At 43.0% G+C, this 15,503-nt stretch overlaps 1 protein-coding gene across 5 annotated transcripts in view; it reads right to left on the bottom strand.

Moving 5' to 3' along the window:
• si:dkey-181m9.8 (E3 ubiquitin-protein ligase RNF31) overlaps window positions 1–15,503 on the bottom strand; it is a 53,716-nt gene that overhangs the window by 23,546 nt on the left and 14,667 nt on the right. For all 5 annotated transcript variants that reach the window (XR_007944354.1, XM_051953782.1, XM_051953780.1 and 2 more), the window contains exons 8-14: window positions 13,625–13,836; window positions 13,342–13,524; window positions 12,326–12,508; window positions 11,608–11,706; window positions 9,067–9,156; window positions 8,851–8,953; window positions 8,637–8,755 (exon numbers count right to left, since the gene is read on the bottom strand). Coding sequence is in view for 4 of the 5 variants with exons in the window: in XM_051953782.1 (XP_051809742.1) it covers window positions 8,637–8,755; window positions 8,851–8,953; window positions 9,067–9,156; window positions 11,608–11,706; window positions 12,326–12,508; window positions 13,342–13,524; window positions 13,625–13,836 (989 nt within the window). In the remaining variant the exon portion in view is untranslated. The remainder of the gene's footprint in view (window positions 1–8,636; window positions 8,756–8,850; window positions 8,954–9,066; window positions 9,157–11,607; window positions 11,707–12,325; window positions 12,509–13,341; window positions 13,525–13,624; window positions 13,837–15,503) is intronic.

Raw genomic sequence — 15,503 nt, 5'->3', positions numbered from 1 at the left:
GGTTGGTCACATTTATTTTTCTTCCTACTGTCAAAGTAAGAGGGGTACAGCAATTCTCATTAATAAAAATCTACCTTTTATTTTGGAGTATGAGGAAAAGGATCCAGAAGGTAGATTTATTCTAATTTCAGGGTCGATTCTAAAACAACATATAACTATTTTAAATATTTATGTCCCAAATTCTGACTCGCCTAGCTTTGTCTCTGAAATTATTTTAATGTTTAACTATCACTGTAAGGGCCTTGGCTTTCAGCAGGTGACTTTAATTGCATAATAAATCCTTATTTGGACAGATCTTCCTCCACAGCAGTTCCAAACCCGAGTTCATCCTCTGTCCTTAAAAATTGAGTACAGACTCAGGTTTGATAGATGTTTGGCGTCAGTTAAACCCTAATGTCACAGATTACACATTTTACTCTCATCCCCATGATTCATATTCAAGACTTGATTACTTTTTCATTCCAAAACAATTTTTACATGCAGTCGCTGCTTGTCGTACAGATTCTATTGTTCTGTCAGATCATGCCCCTGTTCATTTGCATATTAACCCAGAGTTTAGTATCCCTAGATCTCCATCATGGAGATTCAATACCTCTTTGTTAAATAGCGATCCGTGTATCGATTTCATACAGAAAAACCTATCTCAATATTGGCTCGATAACAAAGATTCCCCAGTCTTTCCCGCTATGATCTGGGATGCAGCTAAGGCCACTTTATGTGGACTTTTAATTTCTTATGCATCTTATCAAAAGAAAACTCAAGAGGGTAATAGGGTCATTCCATACTAAATACACAAAAATCCAGAAAAGTGGTTGCACCCACCACCTCAGAATTGCTTCATATTGTTTTGTACCATTCTTTGGTACAGTTCATTGGGAAAGCCAAAATTTAGAGGTCCTAAACCCAATCCTCATGGTTCTACAAGGGTCGTTTTTAAGTTTTCGTCTGTAATTTTTTCAGTTTTCACAACTTTATATCTCAGGAACCTCTCAAGATATCTGCTTGAATTTTTCAGGACTAAAAATATGTATATAGTACATAATATTTTGAGCTTCAAGCAAGGTATATGTCTCATATATTTTGTATACCAGACCTCTCAATATGTGAAAAAATTCTTCAGACGAGCTTTTCATATTGGCATTTCCTGGTCAAGAGAGATCATTTGGTCCTCAAAAATGGTTCAGTTTGGTAGGATACAACATAAAGTAAGTATCGAAGCATGACCAGTACTGAAAATGTTTTTCACAACCTTGCAATAATGTCTCAAACATTGGTCATTAGCAGAAAATGACTATTTTTGAACTAAAATTTCAGATTGTGGACAAGGTTGTACAAGTTTCATACTTGGCAAAATTTCTAATCTTTATCTTAACTTTAAAAAAAACTACAAAAGAACTTTGGTTCTGCTTGTCAACATCTTGAAAATGAGGCACAAAGTGTACAGGGGTAGGCGTTTTTAACTAGCTGGTGGTTTCTTACAAATTACAACCTAAACAAACTAGACGATCAAATGTCACTAAATTAAACAGATTAGAGACATGGAAGTTATTCAGACAACATTTTTTGACTTTGATCTCCACAAGTCCTCAACTCTCTTCAAAATGCTTGCATCAGGAAACCTTAACGCCTCCCTAAACCAACTGCATCAGGCACTGGGACAACACACAGGACATGTTCTTTGGGCACCCAGCACTCATCCGTATGTTTTGGCCAGTAAAAGGACTTGGCTGGTCCATAAATTGTACTTCAAAATCATCATCCTCTGAGGAATGTGACTTGACATTGCCAAGCCACCACTGGCCATCATATAGACGTGCTACGTACTGCCCAGAGGATATGTCTTCTGACTCAGCTGTGGATTCTGTAGTGTCACCTGGTTCACTCACTGTGGTGGAATGTTCAGTCTCCACCTGGCTGTTTTACCTGAACTGAGAAGACGGCATCATCTTCTGAAACACGCCTTACCAACAAATGGCTATTTTAAGAAGCTTCCCTATCTGACATATAGATGACGTCTTTATTGTTTGTGATGCACTACCACCACCAGCTACTCTACATGCTCTACCCAACCACCACGAGTTTCAGCTAAAGCACCGGCTTTCTCTGAAGTTAGCATGCAAAGCAAACTAGTCTTCTAGCACATGCACATTCACAACCACCACCTGAAAAAAGAGAATTTTAAACATTTCAAAATCTGATGGGATATAAGCAAAACATAAGAACAGATATGATTTGTTCACTATGTTTCCAGCACTATCTGAAAGAGAAAAACGTCCTTATTGGTATAGGCTGTGGAGAATGAATACAGCAAGAACCAAAGTTCATTTTAAGTTTTTCTACAAGGTTTCATGGGTGTCTTCAAATCTACATTTCATTTTGGAGCTTATTTTAATCTTATGCACTTTTTACATGGTGGTGCCTCAACAGATTTTCATCATAACACTTGTCTGATCACTTTATTTTATGCATCTATATACATTTATAAGATAAATTGAGTACTTCCTGAGTTATTAGGGTTTGAAATCATCAAACAATGACAGACGGATTTTAAAAATTAAGGACCCCCCTCCTTCAACAGGCTGTAAAATGAAAACCAGTGGGCCTGTGAGGCTGTAACTTTGGGTTTCTCAATCATTTTTACCTTTCTGCAGAATTACAAAAAATGAAGACAATCTGAGACGGTGGTGCAACCGTCTTTTGTCTACAGCCATGGCCATAAGTTTGGACACAAGTACCATGACGCTTGTGAATCTTAGAAAATACCACAAAATTGTCACTTACAATACAGTACACAACTCCTGAGAACTATATTAAGTTTCATATTTAAAAAAAACATCAAAAGAGTTTGGTGTCATTTTGTTATTCTTACCAAATTCGGTTGTGAAAGTACTGCTTTTTTTGTTATTTTCTTCTAATATTATGTTTTGGGAACAAAGTTGTTCCAATTGTTGGAATTTATTGATAATATTATATCCCTTGTTGATTTGTTGACTAATTAAACTGGTGCTGTCAAAAAATATTAGTTATGTTCTGTAATAGACATCAAAACAGACATAAGTCATGCTGTGTCCAAACTTATGGCCATGGCTGTATATGATATTGAATGACCCAATAGGAAAACCTCAGAAAAAGAGGTGCACAATTTAGAGCAACTACATAAACAATCATCCACGACTGCAAATTTAAAACTGTTGTCCACTGCAAAGATGAAACTTAATTTGGACTATACTCGTCATATCCAGAAATTACTGTTGTACACTAAACAAAAATACTATGAATTTGGACACAAAGCCAATCTATTTGCTCAGCAATTAAAATCTCAATGCACCGACCGTTTGATGAACCAGATAAAGACCCCTTGTGGCTCAGTTACATGTGATCCTGTAAAAATCAACTCTACATTTAAAGACTTCTACAAATCACTTTATAGTTCAGATAATACTGACTCAGGCATTACCGGTTACTTAAATAGTTAGTCTCTTCCTTCAGCCACGGATGAGGATTGTTCCCTTTAAAATGCTGCTTTTACACCAGAGGAGGTCTGGTCCGCTATCAAGGCAGTGCCCAGCGGGAAATGTTCTGGTCCGGACGGCTTCCCATTAGAGTTCTACAAGAGATTCTGGCAGGAGATTCATCCCATTCTTATGCCTGCCTTTAATAATATTCTAAACGGTGAGGTTCCCCCCTCCTGGAGCCAGGCTTCTATTAGTTTACTTCTAAAAAAGGATAAAAATCCACTTGAATGTTCTTCTTACAGACCCATTAGTCTTCTTAATGTCGATTATAAAATTATAGCAAAAGTACTGGCTCGTAGACTTGAAAGAGTGCTCCCTAAAATTATTAAACCAGACCAGACAGGATTTGTGAAGTCTAGATATGGTTCTGAGAATGTAAGACGTGCTTTAAATATTGTTCATCTCATCAATACCAACAAAGATCCAGCGTTGATTGTTTCCTTAGAAAAGGCCTTTGACCGAGGAGAATGGTCTTTTCTTTTTTCTGTGTTGAATAAATCTGTCCAGGCTCTAAATTCATTAACATAATAAAAATTCTTTACTCAGACCCAGTTGCGAGAGTTAACACTAGCGGGCTCATGTCGGATAGTGTTCCTGTGCAGAGGTTGTAGGCAGGGCTGCCCCCCGTCCCCTCTCCTGTTCACGCTCTTCATTGAACCCCTGGCTGAGGCCATTAGATCTAATTCTAACATAACTGGAGTCATGGTGGGTGGAGATAAACGTTATTTCTCTGTTTGCGGACGACGTTTTATTGTATCTTATGAAACCTCATGAATCCATTCCTGCAGTCCTGAATTCTATATCTACCTTCAGTGTTCTGTCTGGTTATAAAATCAACCTAAGCAAATCTAATGCCTTACCTTTTAATATCCCCTCAGACAACCCTGTCCAGTCACCTTTCCTGTTATCAGAGAGAGGTTTTAAGTATTTGGGCATTTTAGTTCTCCAGACTTGAATTATTTATTTGAAAATAACTTCTCCCCTCTGATTAAAAAACTTAAAAATGATTTGAAAAGGTGGATCTCCATGCCAATCTCTCTTCTTGGAAGAATAAATATTATAAAAATGAATATTCTCCCTCGGCTTATGTATCTCTTTCAAAATTTGCCATGTTACCTTACACAATCATTTTTCAACTCTATTAGGACTCATCTCTCTAAATTCATACGGAGCAATAAACATCAGCGAGTCACTTTCTCTAAACTTACTATGCCAAAAGATTTGGGAGGTTTATCCCTCCCAAACCTACAATTATATTACTGGTCCTCTCTGCTTAAAACATTGACAAACTGGTGCTTAGTTAGACACGACTCTCTATGGGTAGGACTGGAATCCTTCTCCTGCCACCCCAGACAATTAAAATCACTTCTGTTTATCAATAATATAGACCAACTGAATGTGCTTCACAATAATTCTATTGTTTTTAACACTCTGTTGGTCTGGAGAGATATTAGAAGATATTTGAAAATCCCTTCAGTTATATCTGCTTGGTCACCTTTATCATTAAATCCTGATTTTCTTTGTCAGATCAGAGCTATTGGTCTACTAGAATGGTCCTCTATGGACTCTCACATTTTACTGGCCTGCTGATCTCTCACTCCTTTTTGAGCAACTTAAAAATGACTTTGATATTCCCCAGAAAGACTTTTTCAGGTCTCTTCAAATCCTCCATTTCACTGTCTTCACTGGAGAAACATTTAATCAGACTGAAACTATCAGATCTGGAGAGTGTCATGGTTTCAGCCAAGTCATTTAAAGGAATTATCTCCAAGTTTTACACTTTATGACTGCATTCTGGTTCTTTGGCTGGTGAATCCCTGAAGCCGGTGTGGGACCATGATCTGGGGGTGACATTTAGTGCTGAAGATCGGGAACAAATTTGTTGTGGAATTTTTCCAGAATGTACTTCAGTTTCTATACATGAACAAAATTTAAAGTTTTTTCACAGAACTTACTTTACCCCGGTTCGCCTCCAGAAAATGTTTCCCGGTACTTCAGATCTGTGTTTTAAATGCAAGACCCATACATGAGTTTTGGTCATGTAATCTTATCCAAACACTGGGGAAAGATGTTCATTCTGTGACTCAGGAGATTACTGGCATACATTTCCCACTTTCTTCTTCACTTTATTTGTTGAATCATACTCCTGTCAATCTTTTTGATAGTGATGTCAAATCTTTGTTAAATATTCTCTTATTTCTGACCAGTTCTGGAGACTATGGAAGCCCCTGGACACATACCTTCAAAAGCTCTAAGGATGATTTAACATTCTTATTTGTGTTTTATTTTGTTCATCTATTTACATGGCCTGTGGACTCCGTCTGTTCTGTATTTGTAGAGTTTATGCACAGCAATATTATACCTAGATATTCCATGTGTGCGTGTTAAAATGTATTGAGTACTCATGATTACATTGACTTTTGATGTATTTCATGTAGCGTACTTATTTGTAATTGCTTGTACAGCGCTTGATACTTTATTGGGATGGGTTTACTTTGTTCTGTTTGTTCTTTGTTTGTCTCTGTTAAGACGATTCTTGTTTTTTTTTGTTTGCATTGTAAAAACATAAAAAAAACTCAAAAAAATTTTTTTTGAAAAAGTCCCCCCGAAACAAAAAGTATTAAATACACATTACAGCCAATGATATGAAATGCGAAACCGTGCTAAGTTATCACAAGGGCCATTACAACTCAATATGACTGATAATGGATCAATGATAAGTTGTACTGCCATCATAATATAATGGAGTATCAGTTTCTACTCTTGCTTTCACTTTATAAGCCATGTAAATTTGGGGAAATCTCTCTTGTTTAGTAGTGATATATTGTAGCCTACAGCTTTCCCAGAATCCTGGAGTTTCAGTTTCACTGTATAAGCCATGTAGACTGTAGAGTTGGGGAAATCTGTTTTGTTCAACTCGTGATATGTTTTAGGCCAAAAGCCATCCCAGAATTCTGGAGTTTCAGTTTCTGTTCTCACTTTCATACATGCACTACCATGTCGAATTGGTGAAGTTTGTGTTATTCAAGCTGTTCCATAGTGAATGGCTGGCTCAGAATGTCACACCGAAAGAGTTACAGCGAAGTTGAGAGGAAGAAGAAGATTTGGAAAAAGAATGTGATTGATTTCAAGAAATCCACAATGGTGAGAGGGCCTATCCCATTAGTGCAAACTCCATTAATGGACAGAACAAGAATGCCACTAAAGAGAGACATAACTGGCCGCTTTAAACACATGGCACCAGACATCAAAGGCCGGAAAGATAGACTGAAGAAAATTTCCAAGGAGGTGAAGCTTTTATGGACTGAACAACTGAACTTTCCAATAATCTCTGATCAAGCAGTAAGTGCAAAGTTGGAGAGCTGTTTGTGTATTCTTCAGGTTTGAACCTAACAACCAGACAGGGAGATTATGGATGTTTAGATGATGTATTTGATGTCACATAGTTGGATGGGGAATGGCTGAATGCTGAGGACAAAGAACTGTACAAGGTACAACAGGAGAGTGGGGGACGTGGGCTACTCCACTAGGAAATGTGCTGACATTAAAACAATACATCCATCCAAAAGACTGAAAGTCAGCACACCTGCTAGCATGTCGGCTCCTTCATTTGACGCTGTGCAGGAGACCGACACTGAATCAGAACCAGAAGACTTGAGAGATAAGAGCTACCAGCCCCATGATGCTCACTCCTCCACAAGGAAACACCACAAAACTGAGATTGCCCTGAACCTTGTCACTGGCACAAAAACTTCGACCAGCACTAAGCTGCTAAGATCTACCAGAAGCTGTCAGATGAAGGCGTCAACATCCCCACACCATCCCAACCAGCAGTATACAAGGCACTTTTCAGGAGAGCAACCCAGGTCAAAGAAGAAATGAAGGAGAGTCAACAACACAAAGACAGATGGCAAACATCTTGAGGAATGAGAGTATCAGGCAGTTGTATTGAAGAATCCTGACTCCAAGATCAAGCTAGCAGCGCTGGATCTGAATGACGGCAAGGCCGAAAGCATTGCAAATGGCATCTCTGATGTGATCGACGAATACAAGCTTTGGGGTTCAATCAATATGATCGTAGCTGACACCACCACCGTCAATACTGGGAAGCAATCTGGAGTTGTGGTGAGGCTTCAAAGAATGTTCACCAGCAGAGGCCATCAGGCACCAAAATTCATCAGCTGCCAACACCACGTCCTGGACAGAATACTACGCTTAGTGATGGACCAGGAGCTCGGAGCCAATACAAGGTCCCCAAACATTGAGTACTTTTTTGTACGCAATCTGATTAACATGGAACTGATGAGATTACTGATCAGTCAGGGTGGAGAGATGATACGCGATTTCTCTACCACCTGACAAGAGTTATGCGCTTCCATAATGAACATGGCCGATTCCCACTGGTGGAATTTTTAAAAAATCCCCAGCATCAGCAATGCTCGCTGGAATTCAAGAGCCATCCTTGCAATTCTTGCCTTCATACTCATGCCACATGCAAGGACAAGAGCAATGTTCCACTTCGATTCATCGTTGCTAACCAACACTGACAATCATCATTTTTTGACCTTTAGTGGCCTATTTTATATTATCTTTACCCTGATTATGTGTTTTGTTCCTGTGTTAATAAAGAGAAAATTAACCTTCTAACGGCATTATTCTGATTGTTGGTAGGATTTACGAAAACTTCATTTTGAGTCCGGGGGGACTTTTTTCAAAGATATCACCAAATGAAGGTCAATTCCTTTCATTACTAGCAAAAGTTCATCAAAATATGATACTGGGTATAGAGGTTGTAACAAAGTTATAACCCTAATGTTTCCACACTAATTATCTTCTCATGTTCCAGGTGATCACTGCTGAACATTTATCAGATTTATCTGATCTGGTCTTTTTACATGTCCTTGCTGCTATGTTGGTGAACGGTGGAACACTGAGCACTTCTGTGTTGTTTTATTCGATTAAGTCCCTGTCTGTCAGGTTCACTGTGTGCAGTCACTTTTCTGCTACATAAATCTCCCCACGGCATAAACAACATAACCCTGATCCTTCAACTGACCACAGATCCCAGAGAGAAGCACTGCAGCTGAGTGACTGCAGTAGAAACTGAGGAGGTGAACTCACAGATCCCAGAGAGAAGCGCTGACTGCATCCACCGCAGAACTGATGTTGACACTGACTGCAGATGAAGTGAAGACATCCTCCTTTAGACAGACTGAAGACCAGCTGGCAGTTTGGACACTCTGTGGACACAACACCACATGAGAGCAGATCAGACCACATGAGACCAGATCAAACCACATGAGACCAGATCAGAGTGGTAGTTGTGGTGTTCTACCAATGCTGCTGTACAGCAGGGGACTGCTGTGATGATCTGGTTGGTTCTTCTGTTTCCAAACTCTGAACTGCTCACAGGAGAGACTCTGATGCTGAGGAAACCACTGAAGAACAGAAACAGAGACCGAGTCTGTGGGAGCCTCCTACAGGTGATCTGCACCAAGAGCACATTGTGTTCTTGTGTTCTGCTGTGTTCTTGTGTTTTGTTGTGTCTTACAGGTGATCTGCATTTAGAGCAGGTGCTCTTCTTACAGCTGGGACAGTCCATCCTCAAGCTGTCAGCCTCATGGAGCATCCCAAAGGAACACTGAAACACACAACATCCATCAGCTGAAACACAGCATCCATCAGCTGAAACACAGCATCCATCAGCTGAAACACAGCATCCATCAGCTGAAACACAACATCCATCAGCTGAAACACAACATCCATCAGCTGAAACACAACATCCATCAGCTGAAACACAGCATCCATCAGCTGAAACACAACATCCATCAGCTGAAACACAACATCCATCAGCTGAAACACAACATCCATCAGCTGAAACACAACATCCATCAGCTGAAACACAGCATCCATCAGCTGAAACACAACATCCATCAGCTGAAACACAACATCCATCAGCTGAAACACAACATCCATCAGCTGAAACACAACATCCATCAGCTGAAACACAGCATCCATCAGCTGAAACACAACATCCATCAGCTGAAACACAACATCCATCAGCTGAAACACAGCATCCATCAGCTGAAACACAACATCCATCAGCTGAAACACAGCATCCATCAGCTGAAACACAGCATCCATCAGCTGAAACACAGCATCCATCAGCTGAAACACAGCATCCATCAGCTGAAACACAGCATCCATCAGCTGAAACACAGCATCCATCAGCTGAAACACAACATCCATCAGCTGAAACACAACATCCATCAGCTGAAACACAGCATCCATCAGCTGAAACACAACATCCATCAGCTGAAACACAGCATCCATCAGCTGAAACACAACATCCATCAGCTGAAACACAACATCCATCAGCTGAAACACAGCATCCATCAGCTGAAACACAGCATCCATCAGCTGAAACACAACATCCATCAGCTGAAACACAACATCCATCAGCTGAAACACAACATCCATCAGCTGAAACACAGCATCCATCAGCTGAAACACAGCATCCATCAGCTGAAACACAACATCCATCAGCTGAAACACAACATCCATCAGCTGAAACACAACATCCATCAGCTGAAACACAACATCCATCAGCTGAAACACAGCATCCATCAGCTGAAACACAGCATCCATCAGCTGAAACACAACATCCATCAGCTGAAACACAGCATCCATCAGCTGAAACACAACATCCATCAGCTGAAACACAACATCCATCAGCTGAAACACAACATCCATCAGCTGAAACACAACATCCATCAGCTGAAACACAGCATCCATCAGCTGAAACACAACATCCATCAGCTGAAACACAGCATCCATCAGCTGAAACACAGCATCCATCAGCTGAAACACAACATCCATCAGCTGAAACACAACATCCATCAGCTGAAACACAGCATCCATCAGCTGAAACACAGCATCCATCAGCTGAAACACAGCATCCATCAGCTGAAACACAACATCCATCAGAAGAACAACACTTTAGTGTCACGGAACATTTTTGTACTGAAAGTTGTCGGTTGGGTTCTTGTGTTCAGAACAGATGCAGAACCTGCAGAACCTTTTTGTGTGTCAGAACTGTAACAGCTTTACTTGTTAGTTGTGAAGAACTTGGGCCCACCAGTACCTGAAGACCTTCCACATAGCTGTATGCTGCTGCTGGCATTTCCTCAGTCCGGGTCGAAGCCATCAGCCTCTACAGGTGTTTCTGTAGCACAGGGGTGTCGAGATCCGTTCCTGGGGGGCCACTTTCCTGCATGTTTTAGATGTTTCCCTCTTCCAACACACCTGATTCAAATGATCAGGCTCATTATCAGACTTCTGCTGAGCTTGATGATGAGCTGATCATTTGAATCAGGTGTGTTGAAGAGGGAAACATCTAAAACATGCAGGATAGTGGCCCTCCAGGAACCGAGTTTGACACCCCTGCTGTAGCAGCAGGTACGTACCTGGACTCTACTGAACACCTGAACCAATCGACTGATCCCTGCTGCCGTCCAAAACCAGAACATTTTAATCCCTTTATTTTCTGAATACTGCATCTTAATTCTTTTTCATATATTTCAGAACGTTTATCTTCATCTACTTTGGAACTTTTGAAGATTTTAGAAAGTGTTCTCAGGTTACCGTTGTGATATTCTAAAAATGGATGGAAGTGAAGGGAACTTTTAAAAACTGACCTCTTCTGTTCAGGAAATATGGTCATTAATTCAGGAATAGAAAAACCAGCAGCTTAAAGTCTAGTGGGTTTTTCTCACTATACAGAAACCGTGACGTAAGAAACGATCGATGTACAGAACCCTGATTTTGTTTCATTACACCCTGAACGGAAACGCTAGCGGAGAACACAAGGTTCAATCAGCAGCAACAAGACAGAGGATTTGGTGGTGGTCTGAGAGGCCCTGATCTGGGTCTGTGAGGTCCTGATCTGGGTCTGTGAGGTCCTGGTCTGGGTCTGTGAGGTCCTGGTCTGGGTCTGTGAGGCCCTGATCTGGGTCTGTGAGGTCCTGGTCTGGGTCTGTGAGGTCCTGGTCTGGGTCTGTGAGGTCCTGGTCTGGGTCTCAGCGGGTCTTACGTGAGCACACCAGCAGAAGTTGGGCATCTCCTGCAGGGCTCGGTCTCTGAGCTTCCTCTGGAAGAGCTCATGGATCTCAAGAGGCAGAAAGTGACGAATCTGAAAAACAATCAGAACCAGGATTAGGGTTAGAACCAACAGAACTAGTAGGGTACAGGGTTAGAACCAACAGAACTAGTAGGGTACAGGGTCAGAACCAACAGAACTAGTTGGGTACAGGGTCAGAACCAACAGAATTAGTTGGGTACGCGGTCAGAACCAACAGAACTATTAGGGTACAGGGTCAGAACCAACAGAACTAGTTGGGTACGCGGTCAGAACCAACAGAACTATTAGGGTACAAGGTTAAAACCAACAGAACTAGTTGGGTACAGGGTTAAAACCAACAGAAGTAGTAAGGTACAAGGTTAAAACCAACAGAACTAGTAGGGTACGCGGTCAGAACCAACAGAACTAGTTGGGTACAGGGTCAGAACCAACAGAACTAGTAGGGTACGCGGTCAGAACCAACAGAACTATTAGGGTACAGGGTTAGAACCAACAGAACTAGTTGGGTACAGGGTCAGAACCAACAGAACTAGTTGGGTACAGGGTCAGAACCAACAGAACTAGTTGGGTACAAGGTTAAAACCAACAGAACTTGTAGGGTACGCGGTCAGAACCAACAGAACTAGTTGGGTACAGGGTCAGAACCAACAGAACCAGGGGCGTGTCTCACCTGTGTGTCCAGCAGATTGAAGTAGTCCATAGACCCCTCCAGCCCTCCCGGTCCTCGGACCTCCGGTTGTCCACACTGAGGACAAACCAGCTGATCCACGCTGCGCTCTTTAATGGCCGCCAAGAAAAACAACTTGAAACACGACTGACACAGGAAGCAGGAGCAGTGAGTCATCATGATGATCTGAGGAAAGATCAGGAAATACAGGCAGAGAATAAGAAGGAGCAGGAAATACAGGCAGAGAATAAGAAGGAGCAGGAAATACAGGCACAGAAGAAGAAGGAGCAGGAAATACAGGCAGAGAATAAGAAGGAGCAGGAAATACAGGTACAGAAGAAGAAGGAGTAGGAAATACAGGCACAGAAGAAGAAGGAGCAGGAAATACAGGCAGAGAATAAGAAGGAGCAGGAAATACAGGCACAGAAGAAGAAGGAGTAGGAAATACAGGCAGAGAATAAGAAGGAGCAGGAAATACAGGTACAGAAGAAGAAGGAGCAGGAAATACAGGTACAGAAGAAGAAGGAGCAGGAAATACAGGCAGAGAATAAGAAGGAGCAGGAAATACAGGTACAGAAGAAGAAGGAGCAGGAAATACAGGTACAGAAGAAGAAGGAGCAGGAAATACAGGCAGAGAAGAAGAAGGAGCAGGAAATACAGGTACAGAAGAAGAAGGAGTAGGAAATACAGGCACAGAAGAAGAAGGAGCAGGAAATACAGGCAGAGAATAAGAAGGAGCAGGAAATACAGGTACAGAAAAAGAAGGAGTAGGAAATACAGGCAGAGAATAAGAAGGAGCAGGAAATACAGGTACAGAAGAAGAAGGAGCAGGAAATACAGGTACAGAAGAAGAAGGAGCAGGAAATACAGGCAGAGAATAAGAAGGAGCAGGAAATACAGGCAGAGAAGAAGAATGGACTGTCTCAGGTGATGCATCTCACCTTTTTATTTATTTATTCACCTGTATTTAACCTAAAGTCTCACCTGTTTATTTATGTATTTACCTGTATTCATCTCACCTTGCTGAAGGACACCTGTTCCTGGCAGATGGGGCAGCTGTGACTCAGAAACCTCAGAGCTGACTGGAAGTCTCTGTTGAGCTGGACTGCCTCTATGACATCAGTCGGGATGAAGCTCCGCCCCTCCATCGCCATTAGAGACAGAAACACCGCTGCCTGGTCCGGAGGGAGCCGGGACGCCATCTGAGGACAGACACAAAGGTTGGGACCATATGAGACCTACTGACACCTGCTGAGACCACCTGGGACTGACTGAGACATGCTGAGAACCAGGACTTCTCACCTTGATAAGGTCTGCTCCTGGTCTGGATGAAGGTTTGAGTGGATAGAGGTCCTGACCCTGTCCAGGTCCTGGACCAGAATCATCAGTGTGTCTGTCTCTGGCTGTTTCTGATTGGATGATGTGGACAGGTGCCTCAGCCTGGTCTCTGCTGGACTCTCCATCCAGCCTCAGATCTCCCATTTGCCTGGTGAGAAGATCTTCAAGGGGGGCACCTGCAGGGACAGCACCAGCACCAAGACAAAGATCAGAACTAGGACCTAGACCAAGACAAGGATTAGATCCTGGATATGGATCAAGATCACGATCAGAACGAGGACCAGGACAAGAACTAAGATCAAGATTAGTAACCAGGATCAGAATCAGAACCAAGATTAAGATTAAGATCTGAAAAAGGATTAGGACACAGACCAAAATCGAGATAAGATAAGATAGACTTTATTAATCTCACAAAGGATAAATTTAACATTACAGGGCTCTTAGAAACAAAAAAAAGAGGAGTGCAAAAGTCACGAAAGTGCAAGAACAAGATAATAAATCTTGCACATAATAACAACTCCACAGTAGTGTTCTACAGTCTGATGGCAGTGGGGATGAAGGACCTGCGGTAGCGCTCCTTCTTGCACTGAGGGTGTCTGAGTCTCGTGCTAAAGGAGCTGTTCAGCTCCACTACAGTCCGGTGCAGTGGGTGGGAGCTGTTGTCCATGATGGATGAGAGCTTGGTCAACATCCTCCTCTCACCCACATCCATCACAGAGTCCAGTGGGCAGCCCAGGACAGAGCTGGCCCTCTTGGTCAGCTTGTTCAGTCTCTTCATGTCCCGCTCTGTGCTGCCCGGGGCCCAGCAGACGACAGCGTAGAGGAAAGCAGAGGCTACCACAGTGTCGTAGAAAGTCCTTAGTAGAGGTCTGCACACTCCGAAGGACCTCAGCCTCCTCAGAAGGTGGAGGCGACTCTGGCCCTTCTTGTCCAGAGCATCGGTGTTGTGGGACCAGTCCAGTTTATTGTTGAGGTGAACACCCAGGTACTTGAAACTGTCCACTGTTTCAATGTCCTGCCCCTGGATGTTCACTGGTGGATGTGGGAGTGTCCTTCTCCTGAAGTCGACCACCATCTCCTTCGTCTTACTGGTGTTGAGGCACAGATGGTTGCGCTCACACCAGTCCACAAAGTCCATGATGACCGACCGATACTCCAGCTCGTTCCCCTCAGACACACGGCCCACAATGGCGGAGTCATCGGAGAACTTCTGGAGATGGCAGCTGTCCGTGTTGTAGGTGAAGTCCGAGGTGTAGATGGTGAAGAGGAAGGGCGAGAGGACGGTGCCCTGGGGCGCCCCCGTGCTGCAGACTACCACCTCTGACTCACAGCCGCGCAGCCGCACGTACTGTGGACGGTCAGTGAGGTAGTCAGTGGTCCAGGCAGCGAGATGTCCATCCACTCCCGCGTCCACCAGCTTCCCCCGCAGCAGCGCCGGCCTGATGGTGTTGAAGGCGCTGGAGAAGTCAAAGAACATGACTCTCACAGCGCTGCCGGCGCTCTCCAGGTGAGTGAGCGCTCGCTGCAGCAGGTAGATGACGGCGTCTTCTACCCCCATGTTGGGTCTGTAGGCAAACTGCAGCGGGTCCAGGTCGGAGCTCACCACTGAGCGGAGGTAGTGGAGGAGGAGCCTCTCCATGGTCTTCATGAGGTGGGAGGTGAGGGCGACAGGTCTGTAGAGGGCCAGTTCCTTGGCGTGAGCTGTTTTAGGGACTGGGACCACGCAGGAGGTTTTCCACAGGACGGGGACCCGCTCCAGGCTGAGGCTCAGGTTGTAGAGGTGGCAGAGGACCTCACAGAGCTGGTCTGCGCAGGTCCTCAGCAGCCTGGGACTGATGCCGTC

The sequence above is a fragment of the Acanthochromis polyacanthus genome, chromosome 9 (assembly GCF_021347895.1).
Source record: "Acanthochromis polyacanthus isolate Apoly-LR-REF ecotype Palm Island chromosome 9, KAUST_Apoly_ChrSc, whole genome shotgun sequence".
Lineage (NCBI taxonomy): Eukaryota > Metazoa > Chordata > Actinopteri > Pomacentridae > Acanthochromis > Acanthochromis polyacanthus.
This window is presented reverse-complemented; position numbering and strand designations above follow the sequence as displayed.